Raw genomic sequence first — 17,472 nt, 5'->3', positions numbered from 1 at the left:
GGAAATTTGGGGCCCTCTGCTGGAACTGCTTCCACCTTCCTCCGAATATGCGATTGAATACGAATGGAGGAGTGGATGAATGTATGGATGGATTGATAGATGGCTAGATGGATAGATTAATGGATGGATGGATGGATGGATGGATGGATGGATGGAGGGAGGGAGGGAGGGAGGGAGGGAGGGAGGGAGGGAGGGAGGGATGGATGGATGGATGGATGGATGGATGGATGGATGGATGGATGGATGGAGGGAGGGAGGGATGGATGGATGGATGGATGGATGGATGGATGGATGGATGGATGGATGGATGGATGGATGGATGGATGGAGGGATGGATGGATGGATGGAAGGATGAAAGAATGGACTGATGGAGGCCATTAGCTAAGAATTGTCCATAGACTGTATATATTGATGGACAGAGGTTCGTCCGTTAAAAGTGAAGCAAGCGCTAGTCCAGAGCCCCCTGGTGGCTGGCTGCAGTACAATGCGTAGCTCCGCCCATTCCCATGTATTTTCAATGGGCAAGTAACCAACTTTCTATGTCACTTTTCTCACCTAAAACAAATTTTGCATCCACAACTTTTTATTCGAAAAAATAGCTTTCAAGGTGCTTCACATCACACCATTTTTCTTTTTCCCGAGAAATTATTTTCTTTAATGTTATTTTAATAAATATAAAAGGGGCGTGGTTACACTTTGATTGACAGTGCAGCCGCTTGCAACCTCCTTCAACATTTCATTTCATTCAGAGTAGCTGTAGGCTCGGCTGTAGTGGTGTTCTTTTGTCAGGCAACTCATATTTGTTTTATTTGCTGTTATTACTTTACATTTATATATTGACAGTCATGTCGTGTTGTGCTGTTGATTGTACTAACAGGCCATCTCAGGGGAGCTCTGTGCAGTTTTTTCGGTAAGTGAATATTAACTTAATATTAGCTAGCGAACTCATTAAAATGACGGTAGCGATAGCTTAGCCGCTAACTTTAGAAAGTTAACTTAATTTGACAGTAATCTATAGATTTTCGGACATCCTTGAAAGGATTATGGTCATATACCAACGAAAAACAGATAGATTTGTATGTTGAAGACGCTCGAAACATCGAGATTTCTAATGAGAAAAAAGTCAGTTTAGCCCCAGAGAGTCGTGCCCTGTTCCGTTACCCGTTCTGTGTACTGTGTACTGTGCACTGTGCACTGTCCGCCCTCAGAGAGTGGGCGAAATAGCCTCGTTGCACGGTAACCGTAAATTCTACTTCCGCTGTTACTTGTATGCGCGTCTAAACTTCCGGTCGAACACTTCCGTGTTATGATAGCGTTTGACAGCTGGATACCGGTAACCGGCTTTTACTATTTAGAAGTGTACAATGAGTGTGTTCACAATAAAAGAAAGACGACTGACCTTTCAAAGGGTGGGGACATCGGCACTGCACTGTTGTGTACCTCAGTGTACGAATTCTTCGAGGTACAATAAGCTACTTTCCTTTCATTCATTTCCCGTTGACCCGGCGGTACGGGCCGAGTGGCTGAGGAGAATCCGAAGGGATAATTTCAGTCCGACGAAACATTCAAAGGTCTGCAGTAGGCACTTTAAAAGCACAGATTTTGTCGTGACAGCCGGGGGACTAAGAAAACTCCAAAAGGGATCAGTCCCTGTTCTGTTTTCTTGGAACGGGTTTGAGCTATCGGCACCTAGACCGAGTGTTTGGGAGAGGCGCCCGCGGCCAGATGTGGAGAGTCCCGATGTCTCTGACAATGAGATGGAAATCGCGGCTGTAGCTACTGACCACGACTACTCGGTGTTGCCACAAACGGTGATACGAGCAAGTGACTTGGTTGAGGACAACGAAGCCTTGCGTCGGAGGATTTTGGTTTAATTAATGATTTAATCTTATATCTTTCTAACATTGAAAAGTCGAGCAAAGACCACGTTAAATTATAAAAGTAAGTAAAGCTATTACCACAGTAATATCACTATGTAAGCGCTAATGTTAGCTATGTAGCTACAATAATATTGTGCCATAGTTACAACTTACCTTCATAATTGTCGATATAACTGGATAGGTACATTTTGTATCCCTTATCACGTTTGCTCTTCGGTGTAGAACTGCCCATCCGAACAAGTCGGTGGACATCTGAGATGGAAATGTTTGGGAGATCCTGCAGGCATCTAGTGTAGAAACTCGCCATGTTTGACGTTCACCGATATCACACCGGAAGTTTAGAAGCGCATACAGTAACAGCGGAAGTAGAATTTACGGTTACCGTGCAACGAGGCTATTCGACGGCTGAGTATCGTTCCAAACTTCACCCTGCCTGCCGCACTTACCGGAAATTACGTTGGATGTGTACAACGAAACCCCCAGAAACCGCGAAAAATACAATAATTCAAATCTTTTGTCAAAATGGATGCCATTGTTGTACTGCTTTTGTTCGTGAACCTTAATCTGTTTTTGATACGTTGTCGTCGCCGCCGTCGTCAACGTGTCTTTCTAATGGCCAACAACGCACTGGTGTGTACACGTACGTACGTAACTTCCGCTACGTAGGTTGTACGTAGACAATATGGCGGCCGTTGAGTGCGGTTGAGTGTCCAGTGCCCTGTTCCAATACCCGTACTTTCCGCCCTTTCCGCCCTGTGTTTGGGTACGTAGGGTGTTCCATTTCTAATCGCGGCAGTGAAGTGCACTGTAAAATACCCGGATAACGCCCTCAAATCGTCCATTTTTTGAAGTGTGGAGTTACTGGACACTCAACCGCACTCAACGGCCGCCATATTGTCTACGTACAACCTACGTAGCGGAAGTTACGTACGTACGTATACACCAGTGCGTTGTTGGCCATTAGAAAGACACGTTGACGACGGCGGCGATGACAACGTATCAAAAACAGATTAAGGTTCACGAACAAAAGCAGTACAACAATGGCATCCATTTTGACAAAAGATTTGAATTATTGTATTTTTCGCGGTTTCTGGGGGTTTCGTTGTACACATCCAACGTAATTTCCGGTAAGTGCGGCAGGCAGGGTGAAGTTTGGAACGATACTCAGCCGTCGAATTTCGCCCACTCTCTGAGGGCGGACAGTGCACAGTGCACAGTACACAGTACACAGAACGGGTAACGGAACAGGGCACAGTAACTCCACACTTCAAAAAATGGACGATTTGAGGGCGTTATCCGGGTATTTTACAGTGCACTTCACTGCCGCGATTAGAAATGGAACACCCTACGTACCCAAACACAGGGCGGAAAGGGCGGAAAGTACGGGTATTGGAACAGGGCATCGGACTCGGCCTGTGTGTGTGGTGGGGAACTGATGGAGAAGGGGGCGTGTTTCACTCGATAAGGGGCGTGTTTCACTCGATGAGTGGGCGGGTCTGATCGCGACCTCCTCTTCACTGCGCATGCTTCAGATTCTACTGCGCAAGCGTACTTCGAACTGGCTCCAAATTTTCAAAGATGGCGTCGCCTCGGTTGCTTCAATTCTATAGAACACAGCTGAATGGAGCCACTCTGTCCATCTATATATACAGTCTATGGAATTGTCACTCAATAAACTCCAAATTAAGCCTTTATGTTTTAAAATGAGCATTATCAGCCTCTGCTGGTATGGCTGTGAAATAATTTGCAGTTGCTTCTGTAGTTTGAAGAATTATTTATACAAAACAACCCATAAACCCATCCCATGAATGGTTTGGCAAATTAATCCGTCTTTTTTTTAATGTTCCCCTCCTGCCTTATCTGTTACTGGCTCTTTGAGAAACATTCACCTTGAAACATTGGATCAAAGTTTAGAGGCAACATCTGAGACATTCATAATGGCTGTAAAAAGTGTTGGAACATACACTTTTGTGTGCTTCAACAGGAGTTCTTCAACGAATGAAAACATGAAAAAAGTGCTTTTCAGATTAAAGGATAAATTCGGACTGGCCTTGACCATCCAATTTTTCATTCAGCTCTCCAAAAAATATTTTTAATACAAAATAGCACTGACTAATGCTCACTTGGTCAATCCTAGTTAAAAACTGTAACCTCAGGTAGTTTTCTCAAATTGGCTAAAACTCGTTTCTTAACTTTTATTAAATAATTCCCAACTAAGTAGTTCTCAAGGAGAAGCGAGAAAATTGACTTTCCCAAGAGAGATTAAATCTCAAACTCGTTCAGTTGTTCCACTTTTTATAGCCTTTTCCAATCTGAACACCCTTAAAGTGTAACAACAACAACAACAACAACAACAAACAATCAATATATTGCAGGGTGGGAAATCAGGCATATATTTATAGTAAGGAGTCTCAATTCAATTACTGTGTGACTGTGTAAAATGGAAGGTATGAGGCTAATTTCATTAATATTGTATCTTAGACTATTTACTGTACGGCATTGGCGTATTCCTTACACATATCTTAAACATATCAGCTGGCACGTATACGCTTCATCAAGCTTTTTTCATTTTCAACCTTTTTGGCCTCATAATTTACAGTTGCACTCACACACAAAATATACAGTTTCAATGGCTTAAATGTTCTTTTACTAACTTAATAGTGCAAATGTGGAGTCCTTACTTATTCAGTGCTGATAACAAAAGTGTTATAGTATAGGACTGCTATATTTCTAGGAAGCCCTTAGAAGACCAAAACAAGTGCTGGTGGTACAATATCATCGACTGCTTTGGGTTATTTTTTATATTCCTAAATTCAAAAATATGAAAGTTGAAATTAAAAGTAATAAACAAGGCAATTTTGAATTTGCTCTGGGAGGAAACTATGACTAGTTTAAAAAACACGATTAACAAATTCTATTTAAACTTAATTAGCTTCTGTACCATATTTTCCTGGAACCAACAACATTGTGCTTTCACTATTGTAGCATCTGTCCTTCAAAAGGCTAAATAACATGTATAAACATAGAAAAAGCATACTTTTTGCATCAGAATGTAGCAATCTCCATATTTTAAGAAGTCACAATGGCGAATGAAACGTTATTTTTTACTGATTTCAGTGAAATACACATTTCTGTACTCGGGCCAAATGATATTATATGTCTGTAACCCCCTAGTAATCAACAAAAACATCAGTACATTTTAAATTGTCTACTATGCCAGCTGAGTTGCAGTTCCAGGGAGTGAGCACAATGTTAATGGGGATTTGTAGTTCTGACAGCGTTTGAGTGCATTTCACTGGAATGGTCAGCATGGGGCTCACATATGTGGCATTATATCTGCCTTTTGTGATTGATGAACTGCTGTTAGTAGTTACTGCCATTACCCAAGCGAGTGCTAACAAATGACTCACTAGCATGAGAAAGCAGAAACACTTTGCTGTACGGTGCCATACTGAGAAGGATATTGACTCTGAGAGGAGTGTGTATTCTTTTTCTCACGGCTGTCTGATGATATAATGGGCTCAGAGAGGTTGTCATGCCAAAGGCCATCTCTAAAGCGCATGTAAGCCTCTCTGTAGCGACTGAACTCCAGCACTAGCTCTTGTAGTGGCCTGTAATTGCTACATGTATTGCATTGACTGGAGACCACTAGACATCAGTAGGAACCATCACGACCTTGGTCTAACGGCACAAATAATCCATGACACATGTTCTGCACTTGTTTGCTTTAGATGTGGCAAAAACGTAGGTAAGGCAAGGCAAGTTAAGTTTATTTATAAAGCACCTTTCAACACAAGGCAATTCAAAGTGCTTAAGAAATGTTGTTGAACCATGTGCATATTTGATACCACTATGATAATGGCAACAAAAAGACATCCAAACGAGCACATACACATTGTATAGTAGTGTTTAAAGTTTGTTTGACTTTTAAAAACATAATATGGAACAGGGAGAAAATATCTTAAATCATAATATATATAGACTGGATATATATATATATTATTTTTTAAGATATTCCTTTTTTTTCACTACTTAAGAACACAACAAAACTATGTATTTTCTTGTTTTGATTTAGCCCCTTGGGGCAGAAAATGAAATGTTTTGGGATTAAATCTGATGGCCTAGAGGTTTAAATTAACTTTCATGAACTGAAAATAAACTCTAAAAGACTTAAACTTTCAAAAATTAAAATCAAAACCTGACTATTAAAAAACTAGACAATGCCTTTGTGGAACTTTCAATCACAATGTAGCTACACGCTAAAGCATACCCTTAATCGTTCATTTTACTCTAAATTGTACCATAATGTACAAAATGACCATGTCGTATCTAAAAAGACTCTAAACTTGCTTTTGAGACCATAATCTCATCAGAAAAAAGTCAAGAGAGTAGGGTCATTTAGTCATAGACTTCTATACAATCCGACTGCTTTTTTGCAACCAGTTGAGTTTCCCCCTGCTGGCCATTAGAATGCACTTACACGTTGACATCACTTTTCAGACCAGTAGATGGTGACCTGCTGTTACTGTAATATAGGCCAGCCTATGTGTGCCTGGGGGAAGATCCCAGGACAATAAAGTTGACAAATACCCTCGCCTCAAAGAGGGGTTAACTCTGAGTTTGGTTCAGATAAATGTTTCAACACTCCATAAAAAATACTCAGTTCTCTATTCTTGGCTATGGTGGCAAGACATTCACAGAATAATTTCCAGAGAGAAGCTAATCACCCTGAAATATTAAAAGTGAGGGCGCGGGCGGAGCACCGTCACTGGCTTTGGAAATAACACTCCTGGAGTGTGACTAACAATAAAAGATGCTGACCCAGCCTTTGTCTGTTATGAACTGATTGCTAACATCTATATGTTGCACCTTAGTCATCATGCATTTTTAATGGGGGTTTCACCAGGGGGAAAATCTTGGCTATAGACTTTACTCAGGAGCACATTTCCACAAGCGGCTCTGCTACTGTACACTCTCCTATTGACAAGGTCCACTGATTCAATTATGTCCGCATCGACTATTACCTGGAGATTTCTTTCTGATTTTGTGATTTTCCTTCCGTAGACCGTACGAGAATTGCACGAGAATTTGGCAATTATGTCAGACCTCTAAGAAAAGAAAGAAGCTCATGGGAAATCAGTGCTTGCTGGGCCTGATTGAGCATTGGCAGAGAAAGAATGGAGAGAGATAAAAAGCTGAAATGTGAATGATGAGGCCCACACAGAAGAACAAGCACACACAAACATTTGCTACATGATTTACCACACTGATTATATCATCAAGCCTACAGATACAACTTACTATTTTACGTATGGCATCATCAGTAGAAGTCTTACTGTTGATGACATCTTACACCAGTGCAAATCTGCAGCCTCAGTTGCAATAATATGCTTTACATCTAAATAATTATAATCAGTCTTCATTGATATGTCTCTTTGTGCTATTATTGTTTTTTTACGACCGACCTTGCTTTGGTTAAGGAAGATAAATTGTGCTCATTTTCAGGTGCATAATTGTATTTAGTGCCACTACTGGGAAATGTTTACATGCTTTAATGTTTAAAAATATCTTTATTTTTCTCATACTGTCTGTGCTGCAGCACCTCTTTTCACCCTCTGTCTAACATCACAGCCCAGTCTGCTCTGGTTGGTTAGCTCGCCTGCACTGTTGTGATCGGTCAACCGCTTAGAGATATCCTGCCCTTAAGTCTTTCATTTACAGTGTGTTGGAATGATTGCTAATAGAACGGGTGTTACATAGTGATGTCATTATGTTACAAAAGTAAACAAAAGAGTCCAAAGGATGCATTTCAGGCAGTAGGGGGGTTGTGTTGGAGAGAAACTCCCTATGGGGGGGAACTTTGGAATGTTAGCCTTTGCAGACCATTTCCATGCACAAAAACCTATATAACACATCACATGAGAAGACAAGGAAACCCCAAAAAGCATAAAAGAGCCTCTTTAGTACTGAAAACCACACGATGTTAGGCCTCCGACCTATGACAATTGTCCCTTATCTGTCCTTCTTCTGTCTTCTTTAGATCATGCTACTGACTGATCCCGAGGTGGAGAGCAGTCTGTTGATCAGCTCTGATGAAGGAGCTACCTACCAGAAGTACCGCCTCAACTTCTACATCCTCAGCCTGCTCTTCCATCCCGAGCAGGAGGACTGGATCTTGGCTTACAGCCACGACCAAAAGGTTAGAGAGGTGTATTATGTAAGACAACAGAACAATGTAACCCAAGAAAGAAATAAACCAAGATAAAGTATGTGGGATCGAAAAGGATATATTCACCTTGTACATAACAAAAAGAGAGAGAAAGAACAGAACACTTTCTACTTTTTAAGTCTAAGTCTAAATCTAACTCTAACGAGTCAATTAATGCAATTTAACTAAATATTGTTTTTAGTAAACAAAGGAGCCACTTTAATTCTGTTTAAATATTTAATATCAATCCATTAAGAATGTTTTAAATTTACTTGAAGTAAAGATACTTGAAATTGACGCCAACTTTAACACTCAAAGTTCAAAATGTTTCCACCTTTACCTTGTTGACCTTGACCGCTGACTATTTGTTACTCAGCTAATCAGAAGACAACTGTATGTTGCCGTGCTAGGGACGTATCCATAAATTTAAACCCCATTGGCACTTTTCACAGCAAGGCTGTGAAAAGGCTGCTCCTAATCTCACAGTGAGCAAAGATTAAATTGTGCATCATGTGAATGCAGCTTAACAGTGATATATCTATTTTGTTTTGAAGGAATTGACTTTCACTTAACATCTTTAGTGTTAAGTTAACATTTTAACGTATGAATCAAATTTAATATCATGTGCTCATAATTTGGAATTCATGTTACTTAATTTTGATCCACCACTTCTGATTTCAATATAAATGTTATCAGCTGTAGATTTAGGCATTCTGTAGTTATTTCTTTTACTTGTGAAACAAAAGGGAGTATCAACCCTTTGCAGTTTTTTTTTTCAATTGCTAACACACTTTTTTGAAAGCAGGGCTCATTTTCTCAAAACAATAAACACAATTCACAAAACCACACACTCAGAGTACAAAACACCTCATATATCTTGCAAAATGAAGCACTGCACCCAAAACTGCATAACCACTTACCAAAACCAAGCTTTTGCACCAAATGGCACACACTTCATCTATATTAAAAGACACTTTGCACCAAAGAAACTAGTGCAGAAACACAAATATTCTGCAGAAATGTGCTCAACATCAAAGACAGGAAATGGAAAAGAAAACTTTTTTTTTCTCGAAAAAATAGAAATATTTAGGCTGCATTTGACGACCTGGCTGGAAAACTTCAGCCTAGTAAGCTGGTTCGAGTCCCCAACGAGCTGGTCAATTCTGGCAATTATCTCCCTTACATCTCCACCTTTAATCTAACATCGCCAATAAAGGCCTTCTGGCCAAAAGCATTTTGTATGAGTTTTGTTCTGAAAATCTTAGTTAGAAATTTCTGCAATCGAGAAATAGGTGCAGAAACACCAATATACTGTTGGAACAAAACGTATCAAATACAATACATTGAAAAGTAACTTTGTGCTAAAAATATAAAAATGTATTCATACAAAAAAATCATTATTTTGATTTGTGGCCTAGCTGTGTGTGGCCCCAGCACCTCATCACCATCACAGAGGATATGTCCCTTCTCTCCCACTGTCTGTAGAAGAGGCATGAACACAGGGCTGATGCTCATACAGCTCCAAGCCGAAAACAACTCCTCCGTCACTAGATCTCCCTCTACCTCTTCCTCTCGCTGCTATGTCCATATAGCCATTGTTGTTGTAAAATCTTAAACGCAGCTTTTTATTTTATCAGTCAAAAATACTTCAAAAATGAACCTGTTAGGTCACAGAGCCACTGTGCAAATTATTTTTTAATAAATAATAATCTAACAAGGCTAAGTGTAAGATATGCAAAAATAATTGTACCTTCAAAATACTGAAGCAGAGAGAGATACTTAAAGAAAGAAAACAGAGAGGTCATGTTTTTTGAAATAACCGTTTGCATTAATAAAATGCTTTTCTTGCAGCTCAGCTCATTTGGGTCTAATGTTTCAGCTGTGATGAATAATGAAAGCATTCTCCTCCATTCTCCGCTAAGGAGACGTTAGTCTGTATGTGAGTGTGATTGTGTGTGTGTGTGTGTGTGTGTGTGTGTGTGTGTGTGTGTGTGTGTGTGTGTGTGTGTGTGTGTGTGGTGTGTGTGTGTGAATGAGCTTGCCTCCTGCCTCTGATTTGGCTTTCCCAACTCGAAGGAACATCTAACAATCTTTCCAGCGAGTATAATCCCTCTAACACACACACATACACATATATATACCTCTAACACACTCCTACATTTTTGCGGTGCGATAACTCCCAAACCCACAAACACCATCAAAATTCTAAATTCACTTTCAAGTTGTGTTTCCAGCAATGTTTCACTTTAGTTTACCTGCTTTCAAATTCAGCTTTGCTTCCAACCTACTGACTATAAATGACTCAGACTCAATGCAGTGAATGAATGAATATTAAAAAAAGGGGCCTGGGCTTTCAAACCACTCTCAAATGACAATGATAAACCAATGATTAGATGGGTTTAATGCATCAGAAGTTTTCACACAGTTTTGACAGCATTTTTTGCATTCCAGTTCTTCCGTAGTCTATACAATTATTTTAAATTGTATTTTGTATCACAAAAATATGCCTCCGGGAAATAGTCGTATTTTGTGTTTGCACTCCCCGTCCGACATTGACAAAAGCAAAAGTGAGACGGACTCTTTATGGCAGTGAATACATAGTTTGTCCTACCTGGAAGCAATACTAATGCATAGTGTGAGAAATACCGTGGATGCTTTTCACTTTTTCCTCTAATTGTTTGACAGTGGTTCTGCTAATTTGACACCGAATTTATATATTAGTTCATTTGGGTATTCTGAATTAAGTACAGAGCATTTTACAGACCATGAAGCTGGAGGGTGGCTGTTGTCTCTATGTGACATTTTTGGATCAACTTTTTCTGTAGAAAATAAAGATGTCTATAGTTTATATTAAGGAGGGTACAGAGAGAAATGGGGGTTCAAGATGTCTGTATTTTGCAATATATTTGACTGTTAAACACAATTAGATTAGATAAGATTATGTGTACTTTATTTATCCCAATTTGGGAAGTTAACAGGTATTACTTGTGTAAAAACTACAGTAGAATAAAGTAAAAATTCAGTAAAAAACAGAAAAAAGTGTATACTCTATAATACACAAACTACAAAACTGGAAGAAAAAATATGATACTGTATACATTACACAAGTGTGTACCGCAGCTTTTGAATTCAAATTGAAAATATATATTCAATAAGGGAGTGTGCGCATAAAATGTACAGTATGTGAAAATGTTCAGGTTCATTAAAAGGGATAAACTGTTGTATCTCATTATCCTACAACAGTTTTTGGGTGGAGTTTGGAGTTCTTCCTTTGTCGCTTGAGGAAAGAAACTGCTCTGCAGTGTGAAGGTACAACAGTGAATACTACTGGAAGTCTTTTCCAGACTGCAGTAAGATGTATCGGCTGTGACTGGGGTAGTATCTGGGCTCTTTGCAGGCACCATTTCTCCCCAATATCACTGATGCTCAGTAGATGTGCACCACTCATGTTCTGAACACTTTTAATCAACTGCTACAGATCCTTCCTGTACTTGGCTGTGCACTTACCATCCAAGTTTGTCATATTTTCTGTCAGTATGCTTTCTATCGCTCCTCCGTAAAAGTTAACAAAAACTTTGCAGGGGAACCTTGTTTTAGGTTTCGCAAAAACTGCAGCTGTTTTTCACCAGGATGCCAGAGGTGTGTTATTACCTTGTCAGGTTGTGAAAGAGATTCCTAGAAACTTCAAAGTATCGTAGGTGCTCCAAATCTGAGAAATGATCGTAGTGTAATACAATTCCGTAACAACAGAGAGTTTTCCATGTTTAGGGATACAGTCATAGATGTTCAATATGAATAGGAGTGGGCTGAGTACACAGCCATTTTCAATAGTAAAGGAAATGGGCCTCTGGAACAGTCTACCACTCCGTGTCCGCTCTGCTCAATCCCTGCCCATGTTCAAAAAGCACCTCAAAACATTTCTCTGCACTAAGTCCTTTGATCCCTAACCCCCACTCCCCTTTTCCCCTCCGTATTTGTAAAGCGACCTTGGGTACCATGAAAGGCGCTATATAAGTTGAAGTTATTATTATTATTATTAAATGTGACCAACAATCTGAACTGCCTGAGGTCTGTTTGTGAGGATGTCTGAAATCCAGCTAAGTGTGCTACTCAAGGCAAGAGTGCTATTTTTGCTAATAAGTATAATGGGGGATATTACATTGAATGCTGAGCTGTAATAAACAAAGATCATCATAATGAAAGCAGTTATTCATTTCATGTTTGAGGGCAGTGAAGAAGGCATCCTCCGAAGGTGTTATTGAAACCATCTGAAAGGCTTAATTTGACAGAATTTTGGACGAATTTAAGAACTTTACATTTTCGATCTTAAGAACCAGTTTGTTTTCATACCAACTAAAACCCGAGAGGTGCCACGTTATGACATAACCATCATCCCTCAAAATAACGGCAATGGCAGACTACGCTAGAGCTGTGCCAATGTTGCATTTGAATGCTGCGTGGTTAAACATCTTCTCCAACGTCATACTCTTCTACAGAGTGACATGGCTATTAGTGTGCTGCTATTTTTCAGCATTTTCAAGCAGCTGCAGTGATATACAGCTTGTGCTCGACTGGCGTATAGCCTACCGTCTGCTAACTCCAGCTGCCACTTCAATACTATCTCACCAGTAACGCCCCCTGTTGCATATTTCTTCATAAATGGATTTTTAGCATAGCCACCAAAGCCATGTTGATTACGTAAATGGAGCCCCAGCCCCTGGCTTATGCGGCTTCGTTCTATGTTCTGGTCAAGCCAGTTGTTGATGCTCGAGTTGAACCGGTTTTTGGTGCCGCAGCACTGGTAACACGAAAAAATGTTTCACATGTGGCACCGGCTCCCAACTGGCCCTCGAACCCCTTCATTGGAAACGGGTTTTACCTACCCACCAGCTCCCTATCCCATGCCCTATCTGGCACACATCGTCTCCACAGAAAATGTGCTTCTCTTTCACTTTCCTTTTGGCAGTGCTGTTGCATTTGTTGATTGCGAGACCTTTGGTATCTGGAAAGGCTGCTTCGACCCTCCGCCCCCTCACCTCCCATGTCCTTCGCTCTCTGCTCTTCACTGTCACTTGCTTGGCTACATACTAACACGCTGCAGGAGGATAATTAGTCAAAGTGATTTGCTGCATCCCCCCCCTCTCCCCCACTCTCTTTTGTCTGCATCTGCTTAGTCCAGCTTGGCATGGAAGTCATGGAAATGTCAACACTCGTGCCGTTTGTTTCTCTCCTTTTAGACATGACAGTATAGACACACCAGGTGGAAGAGCCGCAACAAATTTGAAGTTTGCATTTGCCTACTTTGGAATGAACCAATAAAGCGAATATAATGGAGGAAAAGATATATGCTTCACATTATGTCAGGTGGTGCCTCAATGAATTTTACTGTCATTTTAATTGGTGTAGGAACATTTAAAGTCTTGAGCAAATTGTTGTACAGGTACTGTCATTAACAGTCTTTTGTTGTGGAAAAATATAAAGACGCAATAAGGAATTTCAAAAATAAAAGAAGATTATTGAGTTGACATCAATAACAGTTTGGATTTAAGATGGAGATGCTGTTTTCACGGATGTTTTTTAAATGCAGGCTGCACTTTACCCCTCGAAATAGAGTAAATAAATGTAATTAGGGTGTGAATAAATGATTGTTTACACATCGTGCATGGTTGCTCTTGCTTAAAATGGAAAAAAGTCCAGCCCGAAACACTGAAATAAGTTTTATGCCTCATTAAATGCCAGCTGTGAGCCCCGGGGTAAACTGATTTATCATTGTGCTTTGTCGGAGAATGCAGGTTTGTTTGCAGACAAAAGGACACAGTGAGGTTGTTGAGCAACCAGCACTATATGTAGGCAAAATGCAAATTGAATTATTCATTTCGTGGGTTAAGGAGCCGACGATGACTGCAACGACCCTGCTGCGTATCTGGCCGTGGACATTTGTTGGAATGCCATTATTTTCTGTTATCTCTCGACTGTTAAATAACACACAAAGGCAAGTCCCCAACAAAAAATAAGACTTGCTAAACTAGAAATTTAAACGTCAGAACATTTAAATGATGAACTATAAACTAAATATACCTTCTAGTTTGGAAGTGTATCTATATTCACCCCAATAACAAACCGTTCTGTTTGCGGTATTCATAGCACTGAAACAAACGCTGCATTATTCCAATTTAGTTTTAGTTTCTTTTGACAGTTTTGGCGAGACATGCTATTGTGGTGCCATGTGTTTGGCCAAATTACATGTATTAAAAGTTCAATATGCAAACAATTTTAAGTTTGTTTTGGTCCAGACCAACTCTTGGGAACTATAGCTAGTTATTTCACTGCTAAATTCCACACAATGTTCACATTCACTTTATTGTTTGTCACTTGGTGCTAAGCAGATAACATGGTGATAAATAAAGTATCTATATATTATTAAAAAATAAAATATCAAATGGAAAATTTATTTTTAGCTGAATGTTTTCCCAAGAAAACTATAAAATGATTTATTCTAAGACACTTTTCTTTGGATTTAAAAAACAAGTTAGTGTTGTGAGCACCACAAATGGAACTCCATTCACCTCAATCACATTGCCATGGATATAGAAATCTCAGTTAGATAAATCAATTCAAAACTAAGCGCATGCCTAGAAACAAAAAGTCTGAAAATATTGAATAACTGTCTTGTTTTTTTTTGTTTATTCCGTTATTTCTTAAATCTATTAAAAATAATTCAACTCAAAATCAGATGAAACACTATCATCACAAAAATCCCACAACAATCATTGGAACACATAAGTGTCTTTAATTATTCCAACAGTTAATTTTATTCAGAAAGTTTTCACACACATTCCTCACCCATAGTAAAATCTGAGCAGAGCAATGATTTACTGACTTGTGAACAGTGGTTGAATTGAGAACACCCACCACACTTGGGCCCCTCTCCTCATAACCCCCGCCCATTCACAGGCCTATTACAGCAAGGTTCATTTGTGAAGGGGCAGTGTAGTGTTCTCGTGCAGTGTGTCGAAACTCTGACTAAACACTGAGTTAAACCGTAGCCAATGAGACAAAGTCGTAGTAAGCTTGACCTTTTACTTTCACTTCTTCATCAACAGACGGTGAAAACTGCAAATACAATAATACAAAAATATTGTGTCTATTTATGACAACCTTATGACTAACATCACGTTATGCATAGTTATAAATAACAACAGAAACTGTCCAATACTGAAATGAGGCATTCTGATTGACAATTGCATCACTTTTTAGCTTGTATACCACACATCAAACAGTTTTTCGAACTAAATCCATCATAATATAACATCTTCAACATGTCCTTTAACAATCAAACAACTCACGGCATTGCCACTCTGATGCCTCCAAGTGGATGCTGATTGATTATGTTCCGATGCACATGTCGGCCATTCTTTCTACCCAGCTAAGTTCAACAGGAAGATCGCCGGAAGAGACTGAACCGGAAGTGACTAAACCGGAAGTGACGTCGTCGCAAAAACTAAAACAACAAAATAATATTAATTTTTACATTAGCTAATTTAAACTGTAAAGTAATTATTTAAGAAATAAATGTAATAATATTAAATGCCTGGAGAGGCAACACACTCCCCGCCTGACCTATGTGAGGTCACTTAGAACTTGTACAGATCTTAAATATAGTCTGTCTATCAGTCTTTAGGAAGGAGCAGAACAATTTCTGCAGTCGGCCGGAGAAAGGTTTTGACCTTGCCTTGGTCAGTTGTTTTCACTTCGACCTTCCTTACATGTCCATCTTTCCCAGGGAAAGTGGCATTGACTCTGGCCATAGGCCAATAGTTGCGAGCGGCCTGCTTGTCCCTGAGCAGAACCAGATCTCCAACCTGAAGGTTTCTTCGGGGCACTGTCCACTTCTGTCTGTGCTGCAACGAAGGTAGGTATTCTCGACTCCAGCGGGTCCAGAACTGGTTTGCAAGGGCCTGGACTTGCCTCCATTGTTTTGTGTACAGGTCTTTGTCGGAAAAGTCTCCGGGGGGAGGTGGAACCCCCGACTTTTGTGTGAGGATCATGGATGGAGAAAGTATGAAGGGCTTCTCGGGATCCGTAGACACAGGTAAGAGTGGGCGTGCATTCATGATCGCTATGACCTCCGCCATTAGTGTGCATAGCACTTCATGGGTCAAGCGAGTGTTTTGCCGTTGAAACATTGAATCGAGGATTCTTCTGGCAACGCCGATCATACGCTCCCAGGAACCTCCCATATGAGAGGCGTGCGGAGGGTTGAATTCCCAGCTGCATCCTTGTTCGCTGAGGTATCTATGCACTGCCTTGTCCATCCCGAGCTCCTTGCTTGCTCCAACGAAATTGGTTCCGCAATCGGATCTGAGCTGTTTAGCCGGGCCTCTGAGTGCGAAGAAACGTCTGAGGGCATTTATGCAACTGGATGTGTTCATAGATTCGATTACCTCGATGTGAACAGCTCTGGAGCTCATACAACTGAACATAATGGCCCAACGCTTGCTCTCTGCCTGTCCTCCTCTGGTGCGTCTGGTTGTAACAGACCAGGGCCCAAATACGTCGAGGCCCACGTATGTGAAAGGAGGGCAGATTTCAAGTCGTTCTGAGGGCAGATCCGCCATTTTTTGTTCTTCCAGCTTTCCACGTAGCTTGCGGCAGGTTAGGCATTTGTGGATTACTGAGTTGATGAGCTTCTTGCCTCCCAAGAGCCACAGTCCTGCTGCCCTAATCGCTCCTTCCGTTAGATGACGGCCTTGGTGTCTCACCTGCTCATGGTGATGCCGTGTGAGCAGTAGGGAAATGTGACTTCCTTTGGGCAGAACTATCGGGTTCTTCTCTGCGGTAGCAAGATGAGAGTGCTGTAGTCGGCCTCCAACGCAGATAAGGTCATCCTCCAAGATTGGGTTGAGTGTCCTCAGAGGACTGCTCTTTGGTATGGGTTTGTTGGCATGGAGAGCTGACAGTTCTTTTGCCATGGCTGTTTTCTGGGTTGCTTTAAGGATAACTTTCCCAGCTTGTGCCATTTCGTCTGGAGTCCGAGGTAAGTTACATTTATGCCAGCCTTTGCACTTGCTGTCTTGGTTTGAACGTTTGTAGGATCTTGCCATGTGTACGAGGAATGCAACTCCTCTTACCAGTGAAGTAAAGGTGGAGAAGCGCTCGAAGCGTCCGGAGTTGAGTACCGATTCCTCCAGGTGGGTAGCAGAAGTTTGTACCTGAGGTCGGATTTCTGAGTCCTTTTCAGGGTCGATTAAACTGAACCTCTCAGCTGTCTGCGTTTTCTCTGCCGGTGGCTGACACAGGAAGGAAGGTCCAGTGAACCAAGAGGTCTGCGCCAGGCGGGATGCGGGTAAAGACCTTGATGCGTGGTCAGCAGGGTTGTCTTTG

The 17,472-nt window shown here is 40.7% G+C and overlaps 1 protein-coding gene across 1 annotated transcript in view; it reads left to right on the top strand.

Annotated features, from left to right (window-relative positions):
• LOC134864651 (VPS10 domain-containing receptor SorCS1) overlaps positions 1-17,472 on the top strand; it is a 157,209-nt gene that overhangs the window by 95,301 nt on the left and 44,436 nt on the right. The window contains 1 exon segment of the mRNA XM_063883810.1: positions 7,921-8,079. Coding sequence (XP_063739880.1) covers positions 7,921-8,079 — 159 coding nt within the window.

The sequence above is a fragment of the Eleginops maclovinus genome, chromosome 5, assembly GCF_036324505.1.
Source record: "Eleginops maclovinus isolate JMC-PN-2008 ecotype Puerto Natales chromosome 5, JC_Emac_rtc_rv5, whole genome shotgun sequence".
NCBI classification, from domain to species: Eukaryota; Metazoa; Chordata; class Actinopteri; order Perciformes; family Eleginopidae; genus Eleginops; species Eleginops maclovinus.
The sequence above is the reverse complement of the archived record's forward strand: the minus strand, read 5'-3'. Positions and strand labels throughout refer to the sequence as shown.